The sequence below is a fragment of the Capra hircus genome, chromosome 6 (genome assembly GCF_001704415.2).
Source record: "Capra hircus breed San Clemente chromosome 6, ASM170441v1, whole genome shotgun sequence".
Lineage (NCBI taxonomy): Eukaryota > Metazoa > Chordata > Mammalia > Artiodactyla > Bovidae > Capra > Capra hircus.
In genome coordinates, this window is record NC_030813.1 from 60372468 (window position 1) to 60398364 (window position 25897).

A 25897-nucleotide genomic window follows, 5' to 3' on the forward strand; every position below is an offset into this window, starting at 1 on the left:
AGATGATTCAAGGGCGGAAACATGCGCAGAAGAAGGAAAATCTCCTTGAACAGAGAATGAGGGTTTTTCAAGCCTCCCTAGGCCTCGATTTATGGCTTCCAGCTGGCTCTGCTTCCGATGGCTCAGAGGTCTAGGAGAGCCCCCACCACAAGTCCGGAGGTGGCCTAGGTGCTTTTGCTCACATTTTCCACCAGGGGGCGCCATCACACTTCTCCCTCCCAACCCCCAACTCTGAGGGTAAAGGAGTCTCCACCGAGGTAAAGCAAAAAAATAATAATAATCAACTGCCTGATGACTGTGCCCTCATCCCTCTAGGCCGTTGTACTGCTGCTCACATTGTGTTCTAGGAAGTCCTAGGGTGACCAGATTCAGCAACAACCTGTGGGAGGGACCAAGGGGCAGCCAGTGTGGGGCTGAGGCCTCTGGGCCCCTCAGCCAGGGTCCTGCTCTTTCTCTCACATGAAAGGTTCCTTCAGTTGAAGACAGGCCAGCATCTCCTGGTGATGTCCACAGTGACAGTCGCTAATCTATTACTGAACAGGGTGACTTACGACATTATGAGGAATTTAAATACGTTAAAAAACAAACACCAGAATGCCAATTTACTCATTTACAGAGTAAAGTGTACGTCTCACTCATTGCTCAGCCTGGCTCACAAGAAGATTCATCCTCTGGAGGAAATCCACTCAGTTCTGACCACCCGCTGACCGCAGGCTGAGTAGAGAGGCAAGCAGAGGAGCCTGCTTCAACATCCTAATGGCTAGGATACTTGGAGACTGATAGCTAGTGCAAGGCACAGGCCTCTGGGTTGTGATATAATACGTAAACAGTAGATTGTATTAGTCATTTCCTGCACAGGAGCCAGCCTGGCATTTGGAGGCCTATTTTTATCAATGGAAAAGTTGAGTGGAGGTGGGCTCAACCAGAAGATTTGGCCCAGTGTTTCCACAATATCACAGAACAAATTAGATGTACGTGCATATTTAAACATATCTGCAAGTACAGTGCATCCAACAAACTTATATGCAGTCGTCATCATCTTTCTAGCAGTCACCATTTAGCCAGTGCTTTCTCTGTGCTGAGTATTTTGTATTAATATATAAAATTAAGAGCCTGGGCTTGGCAGGGAAAGCAAGGCAGCCCTGACATTTATAGATCACTTTCGCAATGCTTCATAGCCTACGACAGGTAGCACAACACGTGTTCACAGTCCTACAGAGCAGCAGTTCTTTATTTTACATGTGAGAAATCGAGTCTGGAGAACCAAGCAGAATCACCCTGGGCCACACAGTAAACAAGCAGCAGCCACAGTGTGATCTGAGGCTTAGTTCTCAAGGCAGACTGCTGTGTTGTCTTGACTTTACAGAAGAGGAAACCAGCTCAGTGAGGTTCAGCAAAGGGACACATCTGGGGACCGGCTGGACCTCCCCACCGTCAGCAGTAGCTGTTCTGGAAACAGAGCACTCCATCCATAGGAGGGTCTCCAAGAACAAGCCTCTTCTGTGGACCTCTGAACGCCCCCCACCCCAAAGAGGGCCTGACACGAGCTACACGCTCACTGAACATTTGTCAAATAAAGATCCTTGGGCTGGAGACAGACTGGAGGACGGTGGCAAGAGAGCAATTGAACTGCCTGGACCGCTATTCTCCGGCTGCTCCCTTGGCCAGTTAATTGATCTAAGTGTCTGCCTCTTTGGAGGGATAACTCCACAGATGCTGCTGAGAATTCCGCCTTGAATGGGCAGAGAGCCTAGCACAGAGCAAGCGGAACCTGGACTCTGAAGCCTGAGCACCTATGTCTGAATTCCAGCTCCCCACTTAATTCTTGAGTGACGCAGCTTTCTCACCTGCAAAATGGAGACAAGGACAATCTTATGACCTAAGGAATGTCGGGAGCAATAAATGGTGCAATACCTCTAATGTGCTTAGAATGGCACTTGCCAAGTCTTCGATGCGTTAGCTATTATTTGTTATGAGTATCTCTGAATTTTCAACAAATCTGATCTAGGCCGTGCCTGGTGACATACGGGCTTCCCTGGTGGCTCAGCCAGTGAAGAATCCATCGGCAGTGCAGGAGACCCAGGTGCGCTCCCTGGGTCGGGAAGATCCCCTGGAGAAGGAAAGGGCGACCCACTCCAGTATTCTTGCCTGGGAAATCCCAGAGGAGTCTGAAAGGCTACAGTCCATAGGGTCACAAGAGTTGGACATGAGTTAGCAACTAAACCGCCAACACCAACATTAAAGTCATATAAAAATATCCATTTCACCAGTAAGATGAGCTAGGGTCAGATATCACTTGCCTCCAAGTGCCTCCATTCTGAGAGCAGAGGGCCAATCCTTCCATAGGCTAATCCATGCCCAGTGTCCAATCCATCCTTATTGGTCTGATAGGACTCCCCTCTTCGCTACCCCGCGGGGCCTTCACACAGCCCTGCAGACAGCAGCCCACATTCAAGGGCTCTGGGAGACGTAGACCAAGGAAAACTGGAGTCCTGGCTGTGTTTGCAGCCCTTCTCTCTGGGCTTCCAGGTGGTTCCTGATTGACACACTGGGCTCCCAGCAGGTCTGGGAGTCCTGTCCCAGAGCAGCGTGCGGTGCTCATGTCTCCTCTAGGCGTCAGTGGGATCTGGACACCTCCTTGTCATGCGGGCCCTCTGTCCCAATCCTGACTCTGAGATGAAGACCACCGAGATCCTACAAGGATGGGCTCTTTATATGGGTCCCTCTGGACATGGAGCAGGCCTGCTGAGTCTTTGGACAGTAAGACTTGGACCATTCCTACACTCAGCCAAGCAACACTGGACAAGAACTCAATACTTCAACCGCTCAAAAATTCAAAAGCTTCCACAGAAGATGATTTCTAATATGCTATGAGACAGTGGATTTCTTACAAAGGGAGGTGGGATATGGGCAGAAGGGGGTACTTCTTAAACCTGATGCCTGACCCTTCCAGCTAGAGCACCTTCAAATCCCACCAGCCAAACACCCAGCAACAGCCTCCCGCAGGTGGCCCAGCCTGCAGCCCAAGGCCTGGGAGACCTCAAAGTCACCACGAAACATCTCCAAGAACCTTGATCTGACAGTAACCACGGAAACTTCTCCTGGTGGGACAGTGGGACAAAAGGGAACTTCTGCCGCTGGAGACACTCGAATGCCAACAGAAGCTGAGTCTGTGGCAGTAAACATCGGCTCACGGCCCACACTCTCAGAGCCTGAAGCAGAGCCCATGCCCATCCAGGCCCAGCAGCGAGGCTGGAAGGAGCCGTTCCTATTTCTGCAGAGAAGTGGCAGATGTCCTCACTCCTGGGAAACTATTCTTCTTCTCCAGCAGTGTGAATGATATTTTAGTTTTCCCCTATGGGAGTCTTGGAAAAGATCGAGAGGCAAGTTGTATGGTCCACATGGTTGATTTACACTATTGATTTCATTTCTGCTGCTGCAGAGTTGAGAAGCCTTATTTGCAGAGTAAGCATAGAGTAAAACCATAATGAATACCCAAGTTTTGCATGTAAAGTTGGCCATTTTATCTTGCAGGGAAAGCAAGATGACTATGTGAACTTTAGAGGGGTTGCTGATCCAGCAGAAAGTGCAAAGAGCCTGAGGTCAGCAGACAGGCGGCACCCTCCAGGCTAAGGGTTGGAGACCTGGGGCTAGGCAGGGCTGGGACACTGCTATCTTTTGCTATTTCTCTCTCTCCCCACACCGTAACACAAATTACAAGAAGGCAGAGGCTTGCTCTGCAGTCTTCTCTGCCCCAAGCACAGAATATGATCACTATGAGGGTTAAATGAGTTCATACATGTCATATAGTCTTTGTACAGTATTTGGTGTTTGGTAAAATCTATACTCCAGCTGGGAGAAATATCAATAACCTCAGATATGCAGATGACACCACCCTTATGGCAGAAAGTGAAGAGGAACTAAAAAGCCTCTTGATGAAAGTGAAGAGAGAGTGAAAAAGTTGGCTTAAAGCTCAACATTCAGAAAATGAAGATCATGGCATCTGGTCCCATCACTTCATGGCAGATAGATAGGCAAACAGTGGAAACAGTGTCAGACTTTAATTTTTTGGGCTCCAAAATCACTGCAGATGGTGACTGAAGCCATGAAATTAAAAGACACTTATTCCTTGGAAGAAAAGTTATGACCAACCTAGACAGCGTATTCAAAAGCAGAAACATTACTTTGCCAACAAAGGTCCGTCTAGTAAAGGTTATGGTTTTTCCAGTGGTCATGTATGGATGTGAGAGTTGGACTGTGAAGAAAGCTGAGTGCTGAAGAATTGATGCTTTTGAGCTATGGTGTTGGAGAAGACTCTTGAGAGTCCCTTGGACTGCAAGGAGATCCACCCAGTCCATTCTGATGGAGATGGGTCCTGGGTGTTCTTTGGAAGGATGATGTTAAAGCTGAAACTCCAGTACTTTGGCCACCTCATGGGAAGAGTTGACTCATTAGAAAAGACTCTGATGCTGGGAGGGATTAGGGGCAGGAGGAGAAGGGGATGACAAAGGATGAGATGGCTGGATGGCATCACCGACTCGATGGACATGAGTTTGAGTGAACTCCGGGAGTTGGTGATGGACAGGGAGGCCTGGTGTGCTGTGATTCATGGAGTCGCAAAGAGTCAGACACGACTGAGCGACTGAACTGAACTGAACTGATACTCCGGCTTCCCTGGTGACTCAGTGGTAGAGAATCTGTTTGCAATTCAGGAGACACAAGAGAGGCAGGTTTGATCCTTGGGTCAGGAAGATCCTCTGGAGGAGGGCATGGCAACCCACTCCAGTATACTTGCCTGGAGAATCCCATGGACAGAGGAGCCTGGCAGGCTGCAGTCCTTGGGGATGCAGAGTCAGACACGACTGAAGCAACTTAGCATGCACGCAAAAGCTATACTCATCATCATTATTGGGACTGAATGTAGTTTTTATTGTTGGTTTATAAGAAAGGTGTTTTTGAAACTGCACTGCTCACCAAGAAACAAAATATCTGCAACTTTTTACAAAGGGTCTGAGATGAACACAGTGAACTCATAGAGTGTGAAGACCTACAAAGACCGCAGTTAGAAGCAAAGCAGTTGATCTGATCAACCCTAAAGGGAGGTTTACCAGGTCCTCACTCGCAAAGCCGACTCCTGGAAGTCTACACAGCATGCACACAGGAAGAGCCTCTACCCACAGCATAGAGACCTGGCGCATAAGGGCCCAGGGGGCCTGGAGCCCAGCCACCTCATTTTACAAACAAGTCAACTCGAGTCCCGAGAGTGCTGCAGCGCTGCTGCCAACAAGAAGGAGTTTCTGCCTTGTGGGGGCAGTAGTGGGCATGGAAGGTCGTTCGTCAAAGTCTTCCTTAGTCACCACCATTTGCGGAGATGGTCCCTGACCAGCTGGCACCAGAGTGCGATGCAAAGATGAAGAGGGTGTGAGCAGATGCTCTTCCAAGTCATTCACAGCAATTCAAGAAGGAAAAAGAGTTCTGAGGAGCTGTTTTAAAGGCTTGGCTTAAAATCAGCTCTATTGAATTCATAGGGTAGGAATATATGTACACAGAGCTGAAAAATTAAAATGGAGCAAATTTCCAGCAAAGACCAGAATAAAAGCTAAAAACCTACTCCCAGAGATGACAACATATCTGAGGAACAGATGTACCCAGGACTACAGCCAAGACGGACAGACCAAAAGGACTTCTTGTGGTCCCTCCTCACAAGCAGGTGACACGCCAGTGTCTCAAGTAACTCAGATTGTGTCCTGTGAGTGTGGGGACACAAGGGCAGAGGGAGCCTTAAGGAACCCTGTAACTTCAGAAACTGGAGACTACTCTAGGATTAACCCTGGTGATCACACAATATAACCATGGAGGGGCCCAGAGAATGCTGCAAGGCAATGGATCCCCAGAATTCTGAGAGGAGAAGTGACTCTGCAGACTGGATGCTGTCACAAAGCTTTGAGACGGTAGTAAGAAATATGACAGAGACTCATAGATAGGAGCAGAGAGTTCCTGGTGGGAAAGGAGAGAAGGAGGGAGAGAGAACTTCGCATTATTCAGGGGACCCAGCCGCAGGGTGCGGGGACCCCAGGTCTCCGCAGCACCTGCTGTTGTCCAAAGCTTATTATGCCATCTGTGTGACAGCTGCAGCTGTGCCCCTTGAATGGACCTGGGGTGGAGGTCCGTCCAGTGATTTGGGCCAGAGACTGCTGGTCCAAGCTCAAGGAGAAGACTCATCAACAAACTCACCTCCCTCTTTCCTGGGTTTCCACTGTAGAAACAGTAGCTCATCTCTTAATGCTCTGGTGTTCTTTGAATTAATGCCCTAGGAGCCTCTGAGCCTTGTTTTCAGAGCCAAACTGAAAGCTCTGCTTGTCCCTTTTGCTTGACGGATGAGGCCCATCAAGGGGTAGTGACTCACCCAGGGTCTCCCGGTCCATGAGTGGTGGGTATGGGTAGGCAATGGGGTCTTCTGATTCTCCCCCTTGCCACCTCCCCCAGGAGCCACCTGAGATGAGACCCCTTGTGTGTGCTTGTGAGAGTCTCCCACAATGCCTAGGTAAGTGCCACACACACCAGCAGCACTTAATATCTGTTGATTTATTTTTTTATTCTAATGAGAAGATGCAGGGTCTCCTAAAGAAAGCCACTAAAACTAACTAAAGCAATATAAACTATAAAGAAAGGCGAAGGAAGTCTGGATTAATTTTTTCAGAGAAGAATGAGAAAGGCTATGGAGAAGTAGCTGGAAAAGTGTTGGGGAAGATGCAGCCCAAAGTCCTCCTTCTACATAGGGTATCAAGTAATCTCTGGAATGACAAGAATTTGGAGAGAGGGAATGATGAACTTTTTTTAAAAAATTCTATACTTTGTGATTGTGCTTTCTTAAAAATAAATTTATTTTTAATTGGAGGATAATTGCTTTACAATACTGTGTTGGTTTCTGCCATGCATCAACATGAATCAGCCATAGGTATACGTATGTCCACCTCCTCTTGAACCTCCCTCCCACCTCTCTAGGTCACAGAGCACATGATTTGAGCTGCCTGCGTCATATAGCAAATTCCCACTGGCTATCTATTTTACATATGGTAACATATATGTTTTGATGCTACTCTCTCTTTGCCTGGTGGCTTAGAGGTTAAAGCGTCTGCCTGCAATGCGGGAGACCTGGGTTCAATCCCTGGGTCGGGAAAATTCCCCTGGAGAAGGAAATGGCAACCCACTCCAGTATTCTTGCCTGGAGAATCCCATGGACAGAGGAGCCTGGTGGGCTACAGTCCACGGGGTTGCAAAAAGTCAGACATGACTGAGCGACTTCTCTTTCTTTCTTTCTTTCTCCTTACCCCAGGCTCCCCTTGTGGCTCAGATGGTGAAGAATCCGCCTGCAGTGTGGGAGACCTGGGTTTGATCCCTGGGTTGGGAAGATCCCCTGGAGAAGGGGATGGCTACCCACTCCAGTATTCTGGCCTGGAGAGTTCCATGGACAGTATAGTCCATGGGGTCACAAAGAATCAGACGTGACTGAGCAAATTTCACTTTTGCTTTTTTCTCCTTTCCCCACTGTGTCCACAGTCTGTTCTTTATTTCTGCATCTCCACCGCTGCCGTACAAATATTTTATCAGTACCATCTTTCCAGATTCCATATATAAGTGTTAATACACGATATTTGTTTTTCTCTTTCTGACTTACTTCACTCTGTATAATAGTGTGTGGAGAAAAGGAAACCCTCTTGCATTTCTGGTGGGAATATAAATTGATACAGCCACAGTGGAGAACAGTATGGAGATTTCTTTAAAAGATTAGGAATAAAACTACCATATAGAGCTTCCCAGGTGGTCAAGTGGTTAAGAATCCACCTGCCACCACAGAGGACATGGGTTTGATCCCTGATCCGGGAAGATCGCTTATGCCAGGGAGCAACTACGCCCGTGCATCACAGCTACTGAGCCCGCATGCCCTAGGGCCTGTGCTCCGCAACAAGAGGAGCCTCCACAATGAGAAGTCTGCCCACTGCAGTCAGTGAGGAGCCCCTGTCACCACAACCAGAGAAGGCCCAAGGGCAGCAGCAAAGACCCAGTGCAGCCAAAAAGAAAGAAAGAAAGAACTTTACTGTATGACCCAACAATCCCACTACTGGGCACATACCCTGAGAAAATCATAACTGCAAAAGATACATGTACCCCAATGTTCATTGCAGCACTATTTATAATAGCTAGGCTATGGAAGCAACCTAGATGCCTATCAACAGATAAATGGATCAAGAAGTTGTGGTACGTATGTATACACACTCAGCCATAAAAAGGAACGCATTTGAGTGAGTTGTAACGAGGCAGATGAGCTTCTCAACATAAAGGGATAAAACAAGGAAACTCTACCAAGGGGGCTTTGGGCTCTTCACCCCGGGGGCAAAGTTTTAAAAGCAGGATGTTGAATCAACCGTCCCCAGTGATGTTCCTGTTTCAACAGAGATGACCAGCTTAGAGGTGCTATCTAAGTTATGACTCTGCACGCAAAAGACAACCTCGTTGAAACTTATTCCCCAACAATACATGAGACCCTCAACTGTCCCACTTCTCAAATTGCTTCGGGAAGAGTCTTCACATCTTGAAGGAGAAGGTACTTCCACTTAAGCACATAAAAGAGGACACAAAATAAAATGTTTATTTCTGTCTTGAGAATCTCTTCATGTATTAACAATGTGGAAGGCCCCAGTGCTGGCAAAATCATGTTATCTTAACTCTACACAGCTTCCTCTGGGGAGAACGAGGACCAGCTTCACCTAGTACACCCCCACCCTGCCAGTACAAAGTGAGTGCTGGCACGCGCTCATCTCGGCAGACTTGAACCTTCCACAGAGAGAGAGGTATGCAAAGAACTCCAGAGGAACACGGAGGTTCTGCATAAATGTGATGCCAAAAAAACTATGGGCCAATGGTGAATTTCTGAGCTTCCTGTGTCAATTTCCCCCCCGCCCCCCGCCCTTATGTGTTAACTTTTTAATAAGTTTAAAAAAAGATTTTGGGGAAAATGTTTTACAGGTGCTACATTATTTATCAACACTTATCTTGCGGACAATATAAGTGCTTTAATGCTGTTAACGGCAGCAGGCCAGACTCCAGGCCAGACTCTGCTGCAATCCCCCACTTTTTGGCAGTCTTTGTAATCTCTGAAATCACTGCAAACACTGGAGAGAAGTAGCAACCACGGAAGGAACAATCTAGAGTTTCCTGTAAAAGGAGGGCAACTCTGATGTCAATAATACAGAGAACCTTGGAATTTTTGTTTCTGCTTTGTTTTAAAGCTAATCTAAAGCTCCTGGTGGCTGAAGCCCAAAGCTTTTCAACCAGAACTCAGAGGTCTGAGATCAACCTCAGATTTGGCTTCTCCCTGGGCATTGGGAAGGGAAGACTCTCATTACTGAACTCAAGTCACTGCCATCTGGGTTGAACCACCGAGGGATTCTGAATTGATGCAGGATTTACATAAATGTGCCTTAACATACAGAAGAAGGGGAGAGTAATATGCTCTGTGTAAAGTGAGAAATCACACACATACACACACAACAACCAGTTAAAAAACTGTTTCAGGATTTGTTCTATCTATTAAATGAGGCACCACACACTCAACCCCATTGACACAGAGGAATTCTTTATTCCTATCGTCACTATCTCCTCTCTGAAAATGAGATTTAAAAATCCCTCATATAACTTGTATAAGCTGGTACTGTCTGCATTTTCATTAATAACCAGTGTGTTACCAGACATTATTTGTTTTATTTTCTAAAGTCTGAAGAAACGAAAGTAATCCTGCTTCACTTAAGCTACGACAAGCTGCTGCTGCTGCTAAATCGCTTCAGTTGTGTCTGACTCTGGGCGACCCCATAGACGGCAGCCCACCAGGCTCCCCCGTCCCTGGGATTCTCCAGGCAAGAACACTGGAGTGGGTTGCCATTTCCTTCTCCAATGCATGAAAGTGAAAAGTGAAAGTGAAGTCCCTCAGTCGTGTCCAACTCTTAGTGACCCCATGGACTGCAGCCTACCAGGCTCCTCCATCCATGGGGTTCTCCAGGCAAGAGTACTGAAGTGGGTTGCTATTACACCACGCTATAATATGCCAATTGCTAAAATGATTCCCAAACCAGTTGGATTAGAGAGAGAGGGAAGGTGGCCTAAAGATGGCATGCTTGGGACTGGGCTCAGCCCCACACTGCCTCTAGCTGACGGGACCTACACAGCAGCAAAAAAGAATAATTCACCATGACTGATTGGTCTCCTGGGAACCATTACATCAGAATTTTCTAAAGAAACTCTTGGAAGACCAAAATCACATGTCATATACATCAAAGCATTTCTATAACATCTTACTTGGTCTTCACACTATGAGTTTCCCAGACTAGGCATTAGTGCCATCCCATTTTACATATGAGATAAGTAATGTCCACAGAGGTTAACAAAGTCACACAATAGTATTGGGGCCAGAACCCAGGTATTCTCGCTCCTATTTCATACCCTTTCCCCTTGGAACATGGTCCTGCATTAGGGACAAAGGCTCTGGCTGTTCTTTCCTCTTTGGTCATTCCCTGGGAGTCAGCTGCTTCAACAATCCACTGAAACACACACGCACAGACACACACACAAGATCATTTTTTTCCTCTCAATCTTCCAATGGCATGCTTGCAAGGCCATGGGAAGGCCCACCTCCATGAGAGGAAGCACAGCCCAGAAATGAAAAGCTTGGTCTCTGAAGCCAGGCTGCCTGGGTTCACATCTCAGCTCTGCCATTTATCAGCTGTGGAACTGTGGGCAGGATTCTGTGCCTCAGTTTCAACTAAATATAGGAGACATAAGAGTACACAGCTCATAGGGCTTGCTGGAAGCAGGCGCTGGAAGCAGAATGCGGGTGTTCGCAACTGCCTCTCACAGAGGTGCTAGATGAGCCTGAAAGACAGGAAACGAGCTTTTTCTGACTTTAGCTCCAAACCACCTTGGTATATGTGTACCCCATACACACTAAGCATGAATTTGAGCAAGCTCTGGGAGTTGGTGATCGACAGAGAAGCCTGGTGTGCTGCAGTCCATGGGGTCGCAAACAGTAGGACAGGACTGAGTGACTGAACTGAACTGATACACACTAAATGTTCAATGAACATCAGCAATCATCACTGGTATTATCAGAACGCAGGCTTTAGAGTTGGCTTCAATCAGGTTCAAATTCATCCACAGAACAGATCTGTCATTTTAGGAAAGTGACTTGGGGGTCTCTGAATCTCAATTTGCTCATCCATAAGATGGGAGGAACAATGTCACCCTCCTTTGCAGGGTTGCTCCGAGAATCAGATGGCCTACTGCAAGTAAAGCGCCCAGCACATGGCTGGAGCCAGAACTGTTAGTTACCTTCTCCACCCACCCTCTACCGTTGCCAAACGATGAAGGTCTACGTTGGGTATCCATTCGTTTCATTGTTTCCACATCTCAACCAAAACGTGGCAGACATGTATTAGAATAGCGGAAGCAGGAGAGATGTCTTCTTTATAAGGTATTTTATTTACTAAGTGGCATTGCCTCATAGCATTAGGTGAAGAGGGAAAACTGACATTTTCTATAAAATAAGCTCTAGGTTGCTATCGCTCTCATTTGATCTCACAGCTCTGATAAAATCACAACTCTCAGAAAGGTTTTTTGAGAAATCATATATTCTGGCTTCTAGGGTCCATGTGTCATTTATAATAGGCCAACGTTTCAGCTTTGTTAGAGACAGGGGTAGTATGCTGGTCAAACTGACCATTGGGCATGTGGCTGGAGCTGAAAAGTGGGCCTCAGGTGGGGACCTGTGTCCCCTTCTTGAGCAGCAGGTCTGCTGAGAGAATGAGCGACTGTAAAGGAACCTGAAGGGACACCTTTCTGCCCTGTGCACACAGGAGCTGAACTGTAGCATTGTTTGGCTGGAGATGCGGGTTAAGAATGTGCTGGTTCAGTTTTACTGAATTGATTTTCAGTCTGAGGATTTCTTAAGGTCAAATTGAATTATTTTAAACAGTCAAAAATTGAGCTATAATTGATATATAACATTATGTAAGTTTAAGGTAGAACATGCTGATATGTTAATATATTTCAGTAAGATCACCACCGTAGTGTTCATTAACCCCTCTATCACATCGTATTTTTATCATTTCTCTTTTCTGGTGGGAACAACCAAGACCTAGTCTCTTAGCAACTTTGACATTTTCAATACTGTATTGTTGACTATAATCACTACACTATATTGGAGCTTCAGGATTTATTTGCCTCCCAGTTCCAAGTATGTACCCTTAAACGTCTCTCATTTCCCTATTCTCCCGCCCCTGGCAACCATCAGGGGCTACTCGGTTTCTATGAGTTCAGCTTTTCTAGATTCCACATATAATAGACATCATACAGTATTTGTCTTTCTCTTGGTATAACACCCTTAAGATCCACTCACACTGTCACAAGTGACAAGCTGAATAATATTCCACTGCAAAGATATACTACATCTTCTTCATCCATCTGCTGATGGACACTTAAAGCTGTTAATTTAAACTATTTACGGATTATGCTTAGCAAACTGATCTCAAATGTCTCCTTCAACACAAAGCAACTGAAATTCCACGTATAGCTGCAAATTATTTCTCCCTTCTTATTGAACAAGTTCAATAAGATCGTAACTGTCATTCTTAAATGAGACTACCATCGTCTCTATTATTTTCTTTGGCTCCCCTCCTTGATCTGATTGATTATATCATCTTGCACACCACAGCTGTTGACTAAGTACCGCATATACAGAACGACTGGATGGATTACTTGGTTGCAGACAATTTGAGGGCTGTCGCTCTTGGTGTCAATTTAAGAGACTGAAAATACACAAGCCTGACTATTAAAACCATTTCCTTAAAAGCACCAGAATCTGAACAGAGAAAGATCTCAGTCTTTGATTCTTGTGGCTTCATACTCTGATGTGATTTTAAATAGGAGGTAAAAGAGTGAGAGAACAGTGTGGCTTAGTTAAAACGCCTCAGTGCCTGAATCTTTCTAATAGTGCTCTAGGAGGAACCATTGTTTCTTTGTCAATTTCATTAACTGAAAATAAATAAGAAATGGCCGCAGTACTACATCAATACTGGCACCAGAATTAAGTCCTGAGAAGATAATGCCCAGTACGTGTTGCTTGGATTGCTAGCTTCAGGACCCCTAGGTCCTGAGCAGCTGGCTCTCCCTGGAAGGCCCCGCTGGATGAAGGCAGTGCTGCTGCTGCTGTTTCTGCTGGAGGCTGTTCAGCTCTGCGACCACCCACAACCCAGAATTCTCGTCCAGGATCTCACGGGGCCAGGACGCCCACCTCTGCCACTGCTGCTGGGGGTCACCCATCACCTCACTTGCCTCCTTCCTTCAGGAGAAGGAGGAAGTCTGCCTCTCCTTAATTAGCCTTCCAGGCACCTGCCCACTGCAGGGCACAGCTGCCAACAGTGGGATAACAATGCAGTTTGTTTCAACAGCGCCTTTCAAAACCCAGGGTTCACACGCCTGCCAATTCCTCGACTGCTCATTCAGGCAAGCGAAGTGACCAGAAGTTAATAAGGGAAAAGGAGCCGTGGTTCTGCTGGAAACGCAGCATTATGCGTGGTCATGTTGGCAAATAAAGGGAGGAAAACATTCTCAGAAACACAAAAGCTGTCCTCTGGGCTGGGAGACAAAATGAGTACTGAAGGCCACTGGCTCAGTGTCCAAGAGGCAGCGAGTGTTGCTCTGCTCAGCAGAAAATCATGCTGGTCCACAGTCGGGAGCCTGGCTTGAGTCCTGCTCTCCCCAGACCAGCTATACACTCCTGGGCAGATGACTTGGCCTCTCTGTGCTCCGTCCACCTCTCCTAAGGCTTCATGAGATGGTCCTTGTTTTCTCTTTGTGAATGTCAACCTGAAAGCCATTTCATTTGGCCGAGACTTGGTATGTTCATCCTTGGCTCTGTGCCTCGGTTTCTTGATTCAGCTGTGTTGATAGTCATGCCCTTCACTGAGGGCATTTTCCCTGAATGACTAAAACGTGAGAACAACATCTGTCATAGACTGTATGTCCCAAAGATGTCAATGATAAAGCTCCCCCGTCCCACATGCTCTTAACAGCGTGACCTTGACATTCTCCCTGAAGAGGTGGAGCCTGTGTTTCCACTCCCAGGTCTGGGCTGTGACTGCTCTGATCCGCTGAGTAGGGTGGAAGTGATGTGGGGCTGTTTCCTGAAACAGCCTCATCTCACCTGGTGGCTTCAGCTTCCTACTCCTTGGAAGCCAGATACCACATGAGAACCTACCCAAAGACCACCACTCTGTGAGACCTCCAAGCCCCATGGAGATGCCACTGAAGAGAGACAGCAGCCTCGGAACACTGAGCTACCAGGCACCTGAGTGAAGAAGCCATCTTGGAAGTGGATTCTCCAGCCTCCTCTGCTCCCAAATGCCCCCATGTGGGTTAAAAAGGAACTGCACCACTGAGCCCTTCCCAAATTCCTGAATCCACCAAATTTGTTTCATGAGCAAAATAGTTGTCTTAAGCTACCATGTTTTGGTGTAGTTTATTAGACATGTACATAGGAAAAGACAGCAGAAACAATTGTTATCTGCAGTACCGGACAAATACAGATGGTCTCATTTTAACAGACCTGTTCCTAGAAGCATTTGCTGAAAATCAACACAAAATTACACATGAAATTATTTTTTAATCTTCTGCATTTACATTTAAATTTTGGAGGATTTCCCTAGTGGTCCAGTGGTTAAGAAAATCCACCTGCCAATGCTAGGGTCATGGGATCGATCCCTGGTCTCCTGAGCTCGCATGCCACAACTGCTGAGGCCCATGCTCTGGGTCAACAGAAGGAGAAGCCGTCGCAAGGAGAAGCTCACGGACAACTAGAGTTGCTTGCTGCAACTTAAGAGAGCCCTCACGCAGCAACAAAGACCCAGTGCAGCCATAAATAAATCAATAAATCTGGGAAGAGAACCACCAAATCCCATTGCAATCCAAGTATACTCATTGGTTTAGGCCTCATCTCCTTCTGGAAAAGCCATCCTTACTCCCAGCCAGGGTAGGTGTCCCTGGCAGAGCATCCTTTCATGGCACCAGAGCTCAGCACTGAATTTGCCTGTTTGCTGTCTGCCCCTTGAAGGCAGGGGTCATAGCCACTCCTCCTTGCAAGAACTGAGTCATAATGGCTAATGCAGAAAGTATGACTGAGATAGTTCTAACCACCTGACATGTTATCTTATGTTTGTATCAGTTCACTTAATGTTTGCCATAGCTTTGTGGGGTAGGCACTATTATCACTCCCAATCTCCAGATGAGGAAACTGAGGCACAGAGAGGCTAAGTACCTTGCCCAGCGTTACCCAGCTAAGTAACCAGCAGAGTCTGGCTTTGAACCCAAACAGCTGGGGTCCCGAGTCCATGCTCTTGGCCATTATAACACATGACTTCTTTAACATTCAGGATTCAATAAATGTTTTTGACTCAATGAGTCAACAACAGAAATCAAACCCAAGCTTCTCACACAGATGAGGATTTCTGAAAGAAAAAAACCAGTGCCATGTGAACAAAAATCAATTCTAAGAACTATACGCAGACATAAAAAATCCCATATAAATGCTAAGTAATGACAACGAATTTGCTACAAAGACCAGAAATAAACCTGAATGAGAAAAGATACTCCCTACCCTTCCTGTTTATCTATTAGTGCTAATCTAGTCAGTAGCCACTAATAGAATTACTTTGGGAAAATCTATTCTAAGAGGAACCAACGGAGGACACAGATAAATAAAGCTTACATACAAATACTGCAATCTCAAGTTCATTCACCGTTCATTTCTGAAAGTGTCTCTACCAGACCTACTGATCTGTATCATCTCTTCCCCCTTTGTCTCCATCTGGGCCAGGGTATAACAAAAGAGGAAGGAGACAAGCAAAGCTTTCACAAAAAGCAATGCCTGGGAAAAACACCCCTGATACACTGAGAACTGGCTGCAAGTGGCCATGATGCCCGGATACAAAGACTGTAGAGGATGCATGAACACAAAGCCTTGTTGACCAGATTTCAAACTTTTTACTGTTGCTACTTGACAGCACGTTGTGTACAGACCAGCAGCATCAGCAGCACGCTAGAGCTTAGCAGAATCGCAGTACCTTGCAGTCTGGCCCCAGGACAACTGAATTTGAATTTGCCAACGTGGGCAGGAAAGTTTGAAAGCATTGAAAAGGACCGGACCACGTGAGTGTGGGGGACGGTGGAAAGGAAGGGAGGTGTCTGTCCTGAAGCAGTGACCCTCTGGTCCCCCTACCCTGCCTTACCTCCAATATTCCTGCTACCTCCATTCCAAATGTCACACAGCCAGTGACCGTAAAGCTGATGGAAACGGTCACTGGGAGTGGGTAGACACCAACTCAGGCTTTGTGGAGTCAAATGCAACAAACCTAGAGTCCCAGTTCCACAGGTTACTAGCTGTGATAAAAGAATTATTTAACCTGCTTGAAGCACCAATTTCTCATCTGTAATACACAGGAAATAACCATGGTGCCTGGCATTAGCAGGAAAACTGCATGTTCGGGTCCAACAGAGTACAGGGTGCAGGAGGAGAGTGAGGTCAGAAAAGGGGCCAGCCCTGCCTGCAACCCTCCAAGCCAGGCTCCCTCTGGACCTGGAGACAGAGCAGACGGAACTACTTCATCTCCAGATGCCAGAGATCAGGACTGCTCATTCCACGTCAGACCTCAGAACCAGACTTCATTCCTCAGAACCAGAAGTGACTTAAGAACACATTCATTTTACAGCCAAGGAAGCTGAAACCCAGATAATTTAATGCTTGGGACAATACCACCTTCCTTACCCAGTTCCTTTGTTGTGGATGCCAAACAGCAGTGTTCTAAATGCAGATCTAGTTACTTCTCCTCACAAATATCCTGAAAATGATTTATTATACACTCAGAGAAGACAGTGGGATGGGGTGATCAAAGGCCCAGGAGACCACCTTCGAATACATCTCCACCACTGATTGCGTGACCCTAGTAAAGTTATGTACTCAAAATTTCTGGAGCTTACCTTTTCACCTGTAAGAGACCCATCAGACCATCTTTAATGTCATTTCTAGCTACAAGCATCACTGACTCAATGGACATGAATTTGAGCAAGCTCCAGGAGATGGTGAAGGACAGGGAAGCTTGGCATGCTGCAGTCCATGGGGTCGCAAAGAGTCGGACACGACTGAGCGGCTGAACAAGCTACAAGCCAGATGAAATGCCAGTTTCTCTATGGATGTAATTTTCAATACTGTCCACGAGATGGCAGAACACTTCCTTTACAGAAGTCCAGCATAGTGACACAAAGGGAAGAAATTCTAAGGAATTAGCACATATTTTTCAAAGCATTCAGTTTTCAACAGATTAATTATAACTGGATGTATCTTAGTGTTACTCATTCTAATCAAGCATTTGGCCAGCAGTAAGCCATATGCCATGAGAAAAGGAAAGTTTTAAAGGGCTAAATTAGGATTTTAAGGTATGAAACTCGGATGAGCACAGGGGCAGATGCAGAATCATGGACACTGATAAGTGCAACCTGGCCACCCAAACACGACAAAGAAACTGCCTTCTTGACAAATGAAGCACGAAAGGCGATTATCTACAAAATGTTTTGATATACAAACATTTAAAAAACATTTTCACATAAAGAATCTGAAAAAGAATAGATACATGTATATGTATAACTTGAGTCACTTTGCTGTATATGTGAAACTAACGCAACACTGTCAATCAATGATACTCCAATATAAAATGCAAAGTTTAAAAACAGCATTTTCACATGGAAAAGTGACACAAAATAGACAAAGAAAAAATAATTAGATTACAAACAAAGTTTTGCATTTAAAAATGCAGAGAGATTAAACACCCTGTGCTGTCCTGAAACCAAAGACAGACCTAGAAGAAGGAGTGGTAAAATCAGAAAAGATTTTAGTTAATAGTTTTGTACCACTATTCAGGTTTGACAGGGGCACTACGGTTACGTAAAAGAAAGGGAAGCTGGGTGACGGGAATAAAGGATCTCTCTGTACTATCTTTGCCACTTTTCTGTATATTTCAAATTATTCCAAACCAAAGTTTTCATTTTAAAAATGGACAGAAAAGCAAGAGGAAAAAACAGCCAAGAAAGGACAGAAACATGGAGTTCCATAATAAACGCAGGGTTTTGTAACTGACAAAACAAATGTCCTAGTTGATAACTTAAGAGGAGGAAATTTAAAGTAGGAGGTAGTAGCTCACATGCAATATAACTAATAATGTGAATAAATAAAAATGGCAAAGCCTGGAGAACAGTGGGCAGCGGACAAAGGTGTCTTCTGGGGTATTAACAGATGGAATTACATGCTGCTGCAGCCTTTCTGAAAAACAATTTTGCAACAACTGACAGAAGCCATAAGCCGATAGCCTTTGACCTGGTAATACTGGCTTCAGCAATCTGTACCAAAGCAATGATCTAAAGGGAAAAAAAGCCACCTATTCCTATGAAGTTGCAGCTCTGCTCTGTAGTACTGGGAACTGTATGACTACTGGGTATCTAGACAGATTATGGTGCAATTATTTAAATAGAATAGTATTAATAGAATTAAGAATAATAAATCTGAGAACTGTGGAAAGGAACAGGTAAAACAATTTTTTAAGAGTTCAGTACACACAATGTAGTATCCTGGATGAGGTCCTAGAACAAAAAAAGGCTATCGGTGGGAAACCCTGGAAAATGGGAATGAACAAAGCCTATTTTAGTTAGTAATATGGTGTCAATATTATTTTCTTACTTTGGATAACTGTCCATGATTATGAAGATGTTATTATGGGAAGATAGGTGGAAGGTAATATGGGAACTCAGTCTTCGTGACTTTTGTATAAATATATAATTATCTTAAAAGAAAAAGCTAAAGAGCTCAGAATTATACACAAACTTATGCATACACGGCAATCAACTAAAAAACACATTCACTGTATGAAAAAGTAGGTCGGCTCATAAAACACTGTCAGTTATAAAAATACTTTGCTCTTGCGGGAAGGCGGGGGGTAGTGTGGGGAGAAGAGATCATTTATGCTGCTACTTAGATTTTCACTGAGCAACTGATTATGAGGATGTTTAGACTCAGAGTGGCTAGAGGGAATTTTGAAATATTCACATCCTGATGGCCTAAAAACAACTTTTATTTTTCCAGCAACTAGGTTTCATTGAGGGAGTAAGGAAGACACTTTTTCTAACAATCTATTTATTCTCCAGGGACTGTATTTAGAATTCCATCATACATGAAATGAAATATTTTTTTGTCCCTAAAGAAAGGACACCTTCTGCTTGTTTATGGGGCACTCAGTTCCTGGGTTGTTGGCAAATTAAAAAGAATGGAAAGAGTTAACTAAAGATACCCTTTAGATATCTTTAGATCTATGGAAAGCTTGAACATCTGGGAACCTACATCTTGCCACTTCTGCCTGCTTAGGTGCCCCAGCAGCATAAACAGGCAAGGAGAAACCAAGAGGCAGATGGGACAGGCCAGGGGGTAGTGGCGATGGAGAACCCCTCCAAAGTGGCCTCATCAATGTCAGTTCTAAACCAACGGACTTATTCCCAATTTGTAAAAAATAATTTCATTTACTGTTGCTGGAAACAGCACTGAAGGATTATCTGAGCCTTCCCTGCAGGGTCTCCCCCGGCCCACTTCCGTCGCAGGGTGGCGAGACCCTGCATCCAGAGAAGCACAGCGAGACTCAATTTCCCCAAAGGGGCTCCATGTGCGTGGGGCATCCAAAGTGTGTGGCTCTGCCAACTGCCAGCCACTCGATGAGCCCCTCTAGCCACCACTGCCCCCCTGACCCCATCCTTCCTCCTGTTTTGGCCCAACTTTTATCAAATGCTGGTTGAAATGACACCACTGAGGGATGGTCTGAAAAAACCTGTGGCCCATCCATTTCACTTCTAGACTTCACCTCTGACTCAAGTCAGACCAGAAAGCTGGTCCAAACTGTCATAATTCTCCACCAGTTTACTTGAAATGGGTTTGCCATTTGCTTTCAATGAGCAAAATTCAAATTTCTCTCTCCCTCTCTTCCAATGAGCAAAATTCAAGTTCTCTCTCCCTCTCTCTCTGTGTATATAAGTGTGTGTGTGTATCTATATACATACTCCAAATATACATATATATATATTTGGAGTATATCACATTAATTGATGGTGGCCCCTAAGTGAAGCTCCAATTGAGACTTTTTTGGGGGCAATCTAGTGAGCATGAGCTCTGGAGCCAAATCCTGACTCTGCTATTTAACTAGTTGCTTAACTTCCTATGCTTCAGTTTCCATATCTGCAATAATGAAACTCAGTTCAGTTCAGTCACTCAGTTGTGTCCGACTCTTTGCGACCCCATGAATCGCAGCACAACAGGCCTCCCTGTCCATCACCAGCTCCCAGAGTTCACTCAGACTCACGTCCATCGAGTCAGTGATGCCATACAGCCATCTCATCCTCTGTCGCCCCCTTCTCCTCCTGCCCTCAATCCCTCCCAGCATCAGAGTCTTCTCCAATGAGTCAACTCTTCGCATGAGGTGGCCAAAGTACTAGAGTTTCAGCTTCAGCATCATTCCTTCCAAAGAATACCCAGGACTGACCTCCTTCAGAATGGACTTGTTGGGTCTCCTTGCAGTCCAAGGGACTCTCAAGAGTCTTCTCCAACACCACAGCTCAAAAGCATCAATTCTTTGGTGCTCAGCGTTCTTCACAGTCCAACTCTCATATCCATACGTGACCACTGGAAAAACCATAGCCTTGACTAGACGGACCTTTGTTGGCAAAGTAATGTCTCTGCTTTTGAATATGCTATCTAGGTTGGTCATAACTTTCCTTCCAAGAAGTAAGTGTCTTTTAATTTCATGGCTGCAGTCAACATCTGCAGTGATTTCGGAGCCCAAAAAAATAAAGTCTGACACTGTTTCCACTGTTTCCCCATCTATTTGCCATGAAGTGATGGGACCAGATGCCATGATCTTCATTTTCTGAATGTTGAGCTTTAAGCCAACTTTTTCACTCTCCTCTTCACTTTCATCAAGAGGCTTTTTAGTTCCTCTTCACTTTCTGCCATAAGGGTGGTGTCATCTGCATATCTGAGGTGATTGATATTCCTCCCAGCAATCGTGATTCCAGCTTGTGCTTCTCCCAGTCCAGCATTTCTCATGATGTCCTCTGCATAGAAGTTAAATAAGCAGGGTGACAATATACTGCCTTGACATACTCCTTTTCCTATTTGGAACCAGTCTGTTGTTCCATGTCCAGTTCTAACTGTTGCTTCCTGACCTGCATATAGGTTTCTCAAGAGGCAGGTCAGGTGGTCTGGTATTCCCATCTCTTTCAGAATTTTCCACAGTTTATTGTGATCCACACAGTCAAAGGCTTTGGAGTAGTCAATAAAGCAGAAATAGTTCCAGTTTTTCTGGAACTCTCTTGCTTTTTCCACGATCCAGTGGATGTTGGCAATTTGATCTCTGGTTCCTCTGCCTTTTCTAAAACCAGCTTGAACATCTGGAAGTTCATGGTTCACGTAGCTGGGCTACTGAATCCCTTAAATTTTTGTGAGGATGAGAGTTAACAGCAATGAAGTCTTTAGGATTATGTCTGGCAAAAAATTAGTACTCAATAAATATTCATTATTACAATTATTTTATAATAGAGCCCTGGAAAAACCATTGCATTCCATCAGGACCTGAGATGCTTCTACCTCAGGCACAGTGCAGGCACAGAGGGCAGGAACCTGAAACGCTTCTCTCCCCACAACAGGCTTGGGGTCCCCAAGAGTGCCAGTGACTTTCTATAGCAGCGAGACCTTCAGAATCTAGGTCCCCTAAACCTAGGGGAGGGGTGGGGGAGTTAGAAGCATACATTGTTTGCAGAAGTTCTTACAGGATTCTGAGATGCCCTTACAGGAATGCATACCATTTACTGTAAGAATCCTCAATGTAAATAATCACCAGGAAGCACAAAGATGAACCCAAAGGTCAATGCTCATAACTGCCAAGTCCTATATGCTGAAAAACCACGCTTTTTCCTTCTCCCCAGTCTGATCTGTCCTAACTCCATCTACTGTCCCAGGACAGACAGATGCACTGATTATCCATTATGTTTTCTGTGGCTTCTAAGTGTTCTTATAAGTCTTCTCAGATCTTTTATGGAACAAAGAAGGATATAAAATAAATAATACAACACATACACTTTTTGTTTTGAACTAAGTACAACTTCAGTTACTTATGAGAAAGCTGAGCCTCCTTATTCACATAAATTCCTAATAGGTGCTGGAAGAGACATGCTGGCAACAGAACAGGGGAAGGTCAAGAATTCAGTAAGCAATAAACTGGGAGGAAAAAAGAGAAAGTGTCATCTTAGGTAACAGCTCAACCAGGCCTCCTATTCCTGTTACTAATTTGATCTGCATTCTGTGCATCACCCTCCTGGTCTACTCTCGTCAGTTTCACACTCAGCTTTACAGACATCACTGGCCCAGCCCTTCTGGGTAAAGCAAAATAATGCTGCTGCTCACCTTTCTTCCTCCAGCCTTTGCTGACAGCCCTTGTAAAACACCTGGTAGAAAAGCAAATTATTCACAGCCTGCCTTCTTGCCTTACTGCGTTCCTTCCCTTTCTCACCATACAATTTATCTTTAAAGGTCAGGGTGTCAGCAGCAGATCAAGAACTTGTTCAGAACACCGCTGGCTCTGGAGCAGCCATCATCCAACCAGTATGTGCTTAGAACGAAGCTCAGCAAATTAAGAGCAACGGAGATTTCAACTGCAAGCCCTGGGATTCTTACAGAACCAATGGCAATATGGCAGCTTTCAGCCTAGGAGCTAAGGTTTTGAACCTGGTTGGTGTTCCCCACTTAACTACTGCTACAGGAACCTATTTGCTGTTTTATGCATAGACATAGATCTGCTTTGGGATTCAGAAGAATATCTAGGTCCTGCTACATAAGATGCAAATGAAAATGTGTTTAAAAAGCAGTGGGAAAAAAGCTATAAAAAAGTATTGACATGAAGCTTTTTCCTTTCTTCTGCATTCTTTCTCTAGATTCCTAATGGTGTTTTTTTACAGGTATTCAGTGCTGTGCTCTCTTGAGGATGGGGATACTTACAGGGTGAGTGCAGACCACCACAGGCCACTCATCCCCACAGACCATCAGCTGCTGGGATGATGTACCACGCCCTGGCCAAGAGTGGGGAAACTGAGCCAGGAATCCCCTTTCCCATGGACCCACCACCCTAGCTCACAGTAAACAGACGACCCTCCATTCTATTACAGCACCTGTGTCAGGGGATGCGAGGTACCTGAACTGGGAGTGGGCGGGGCCCCACTGTGTCACCCACTGAACACACCGCTATGCTGTCTGCCCGGGCTGGGCAGGTCACTACTTTGCTCCTTCCTAAGACATCATGGAGACTGTGTGCCTAACACAACCCTCCCCAGGCTCACACCCAGCCCCATACCGGGCTTGAAGGCAACAGCAAGCGGTGGGCAGGGGCAGGGATAGGGAGGTGGGCAGAGCCTGAGGTGCCAAGAAAAGGGGCACAGGGAGCCGAGAAGCAGAGGTAGGGAGGTGGCAAGACTGTGCATAAGCCAAGGCTCCAAGCCCCCCAGTGCACTCTCCACCGCCTCACTGGACTTTGCTTAGAGAACACAAAGGCAAAGATAAAAGCTTTTAGAACATCAAGTGAGCAACTGCACAGAGAAACGCAGGGCCCTGATTCTTAGGGATCAATGTACAACTGTAACAGCTCATACCCAGCACCAGAAATCCAGAGCAAAAGTTCACTCTCACTTTCCACCATAAAACAGGCCAGTGTTTACCACAGGGATGGCAAGGAACTTTCACTGTGCACATGTATGAGCTGCCCTGGAGGAGATGGGCGTGAGGGGTCCAGAGCACCTGTTCAACTCCCCTTCCACTGCATTACAGGGTAGAGCCTGGCTTATCTTCAAAGGCTTCTGAAGCCCACCTGTTCAAACAATAATTTTATCGTGTTGCACAAAGAACTGATGGAGTGAGATACAAGCAGAGTTGTGATGATTACAGAAATCCTCCCAAACCTAACTTGGCTGAAAGGATTTACTTTAAGTGTTAGGGAGATTAGGAATGAGAGAGGACTCAGGGATAATTGCTTATTAAGTGGCTCTGGGTTAATAGTTTATAAAACCTGGGCCATTATCCCAAGTCATTATTCTGATGCAAGAATATAACTTGGTCACTGAAAGCACATTTCTTACAAACCTTAGCTTCTGGGTCACTGTTGATACTACAAGAATCATCATCATCAGCATGTGGAACATTTCTAGAAAGAAAAACAGAAAATGGGACTTAGGATTCTATTGCAATCTCCAGCTGCACAAAGCCACACCTTCTGGCAGGTAAGTCCAATGCCCTACCTGAGTTTCAAGGATGCATAGCGCAGGGTGGCTCCTTCAAACTCTTTTAAACTGGGGTCCGGGTTGACTGTGGCCGCGTGCAAGTCCTAGAGGAAATGAGATCCCTGTTAATGCAGAAAGGCAGAAGGCCCAGTACACGGCCTCAGATATTAGAGGGGAGAGAAATCCTCCCAGCACGAGGCACAGAGTGTACGTGAGCTCAGGCAGAAAAAAAGGCATGCATGGGCTGCTGATACTGGCTCAGTGCAAATGCTGGTTCTTACAAGACAACAGGAACCTGGGGCAACCAGTCTGAAGTCATTCACAATGGGAGACATCAAAAAAAGCGACATGTGTGAGCCCCACCGCCTGAGCCAGAAGCCCCTCAGTCCGTCCCTGCAGAATGCATGATTTTCACAAAGAAGATGTAGCCACAGCCATGCAAAAAGGACAAAATATTGAATGAGCTAAAATCTGACAATATACTTGCCTTCCAAATGTCACTATTAATCTTTCCCCCATTCAGAACAGCAAAATCACTCCATGGCTGTTTCTAGACATAGAATTATTCACATAGGAAAAAGCACATTGATTTAAAAAAAAAAAACAAAATAATAAAAGGGTAGAAAAGGAAAGAAAAGAAAAGAAAACACACACACAAGACACTGTTGTTAGCATTGATATTCACGGGATGGGTTAGGGAACAAATTCACTCTAACAGCAACACGTAGCTTGCTCTCCCTAGATCCACATCGTCACTAGAGGCCCAGGGTAGGAGGGCAGGAGGGCGCTTTAATTACTTACCAAGACAAATGGCTGAATGTTATTACCAGACAGGGAAGTTATTATCTACATGTGGTCTTAAAAGCACACAATATGCATCGAAGTATTAAAGGCCTAGCATACCTAATTCCATAAGAATTTTTTCTCTCCTATTAACCAAAAGAACTGTTTTCTTGAGTTCATAGGCTGGTCAATGAGCTGGTTGAAAACTGGGGAGTGTCCATAGCTAGGGGCATAACTAAACTAGGGGCCAAATTATCTCCACTTAAGGAAAAAACAATAATAAAGGACGGTAAGGCACCCTGCCTGACCTCATCTTGCTGAGATTTAATCTAATAAAAAAGTCTAGACAATCTAATGTAAATTCCCCTCATTCATACAAAGCTCTACTTCCTTGCCACCCAAGCCCCTTCACAAATTAATATTCAGTCACAAAATGCTTTCCTAAACATAGTTATAGGACAAAGCGTGAAGCCTTGCCTTGCTGGCAAACCTCTTACAATAGACCTAGAATCTAAATGACTCCTTCCTTCATTCACCTCTGATAACATGGGACCATCTTTTTTCTTTCTACTTCATTAACTGAATATTCAAATATTTTTTATGTGACGTTTGGGGAATTAAACGATACTAATGAGACACCCAGGTATACTCTCACGAA

The 25897-nt window shown here is 45.2% G+C and overlaps 1 protein-coding gene across 10 annotated transcripts in view; it reads right to left on the minus strand.

Moving 5' to 3' along the window:
- APBB2 (amyloid beta precursor protein binding family B member 2) overlaps positions 1-25897 on the minus strand; it is a 379350-nt gene that overhangs the window by 86619 nt on the left and 266834 nt on the right. For 7 of the 10 annotated variants that reach the window (XM_018049390.1, XM_018049388.1, XM_018049391.1 and 4 more), the window contains 3 exons: positions 24944-25006; positions 24475-24560; positions 24320-24380 (listed from right to left, as the gene is read on the minus strand). In XM_018049390.1, the coding sequence (XP_017904879.1) occupies positions 24320-24380; positions 24475-24560; positions 24944-25006 (210 nt within the window). The remainder of the gene's footprint in view (positions 1-24319; positions 24381-24474; positions 24561-24943; positions 25007-25897) is intronic. The other 3 variants (XM_018049395.1, XM_018049394.1, XM_018049396.1) reach the window with 1 other exon arrangement.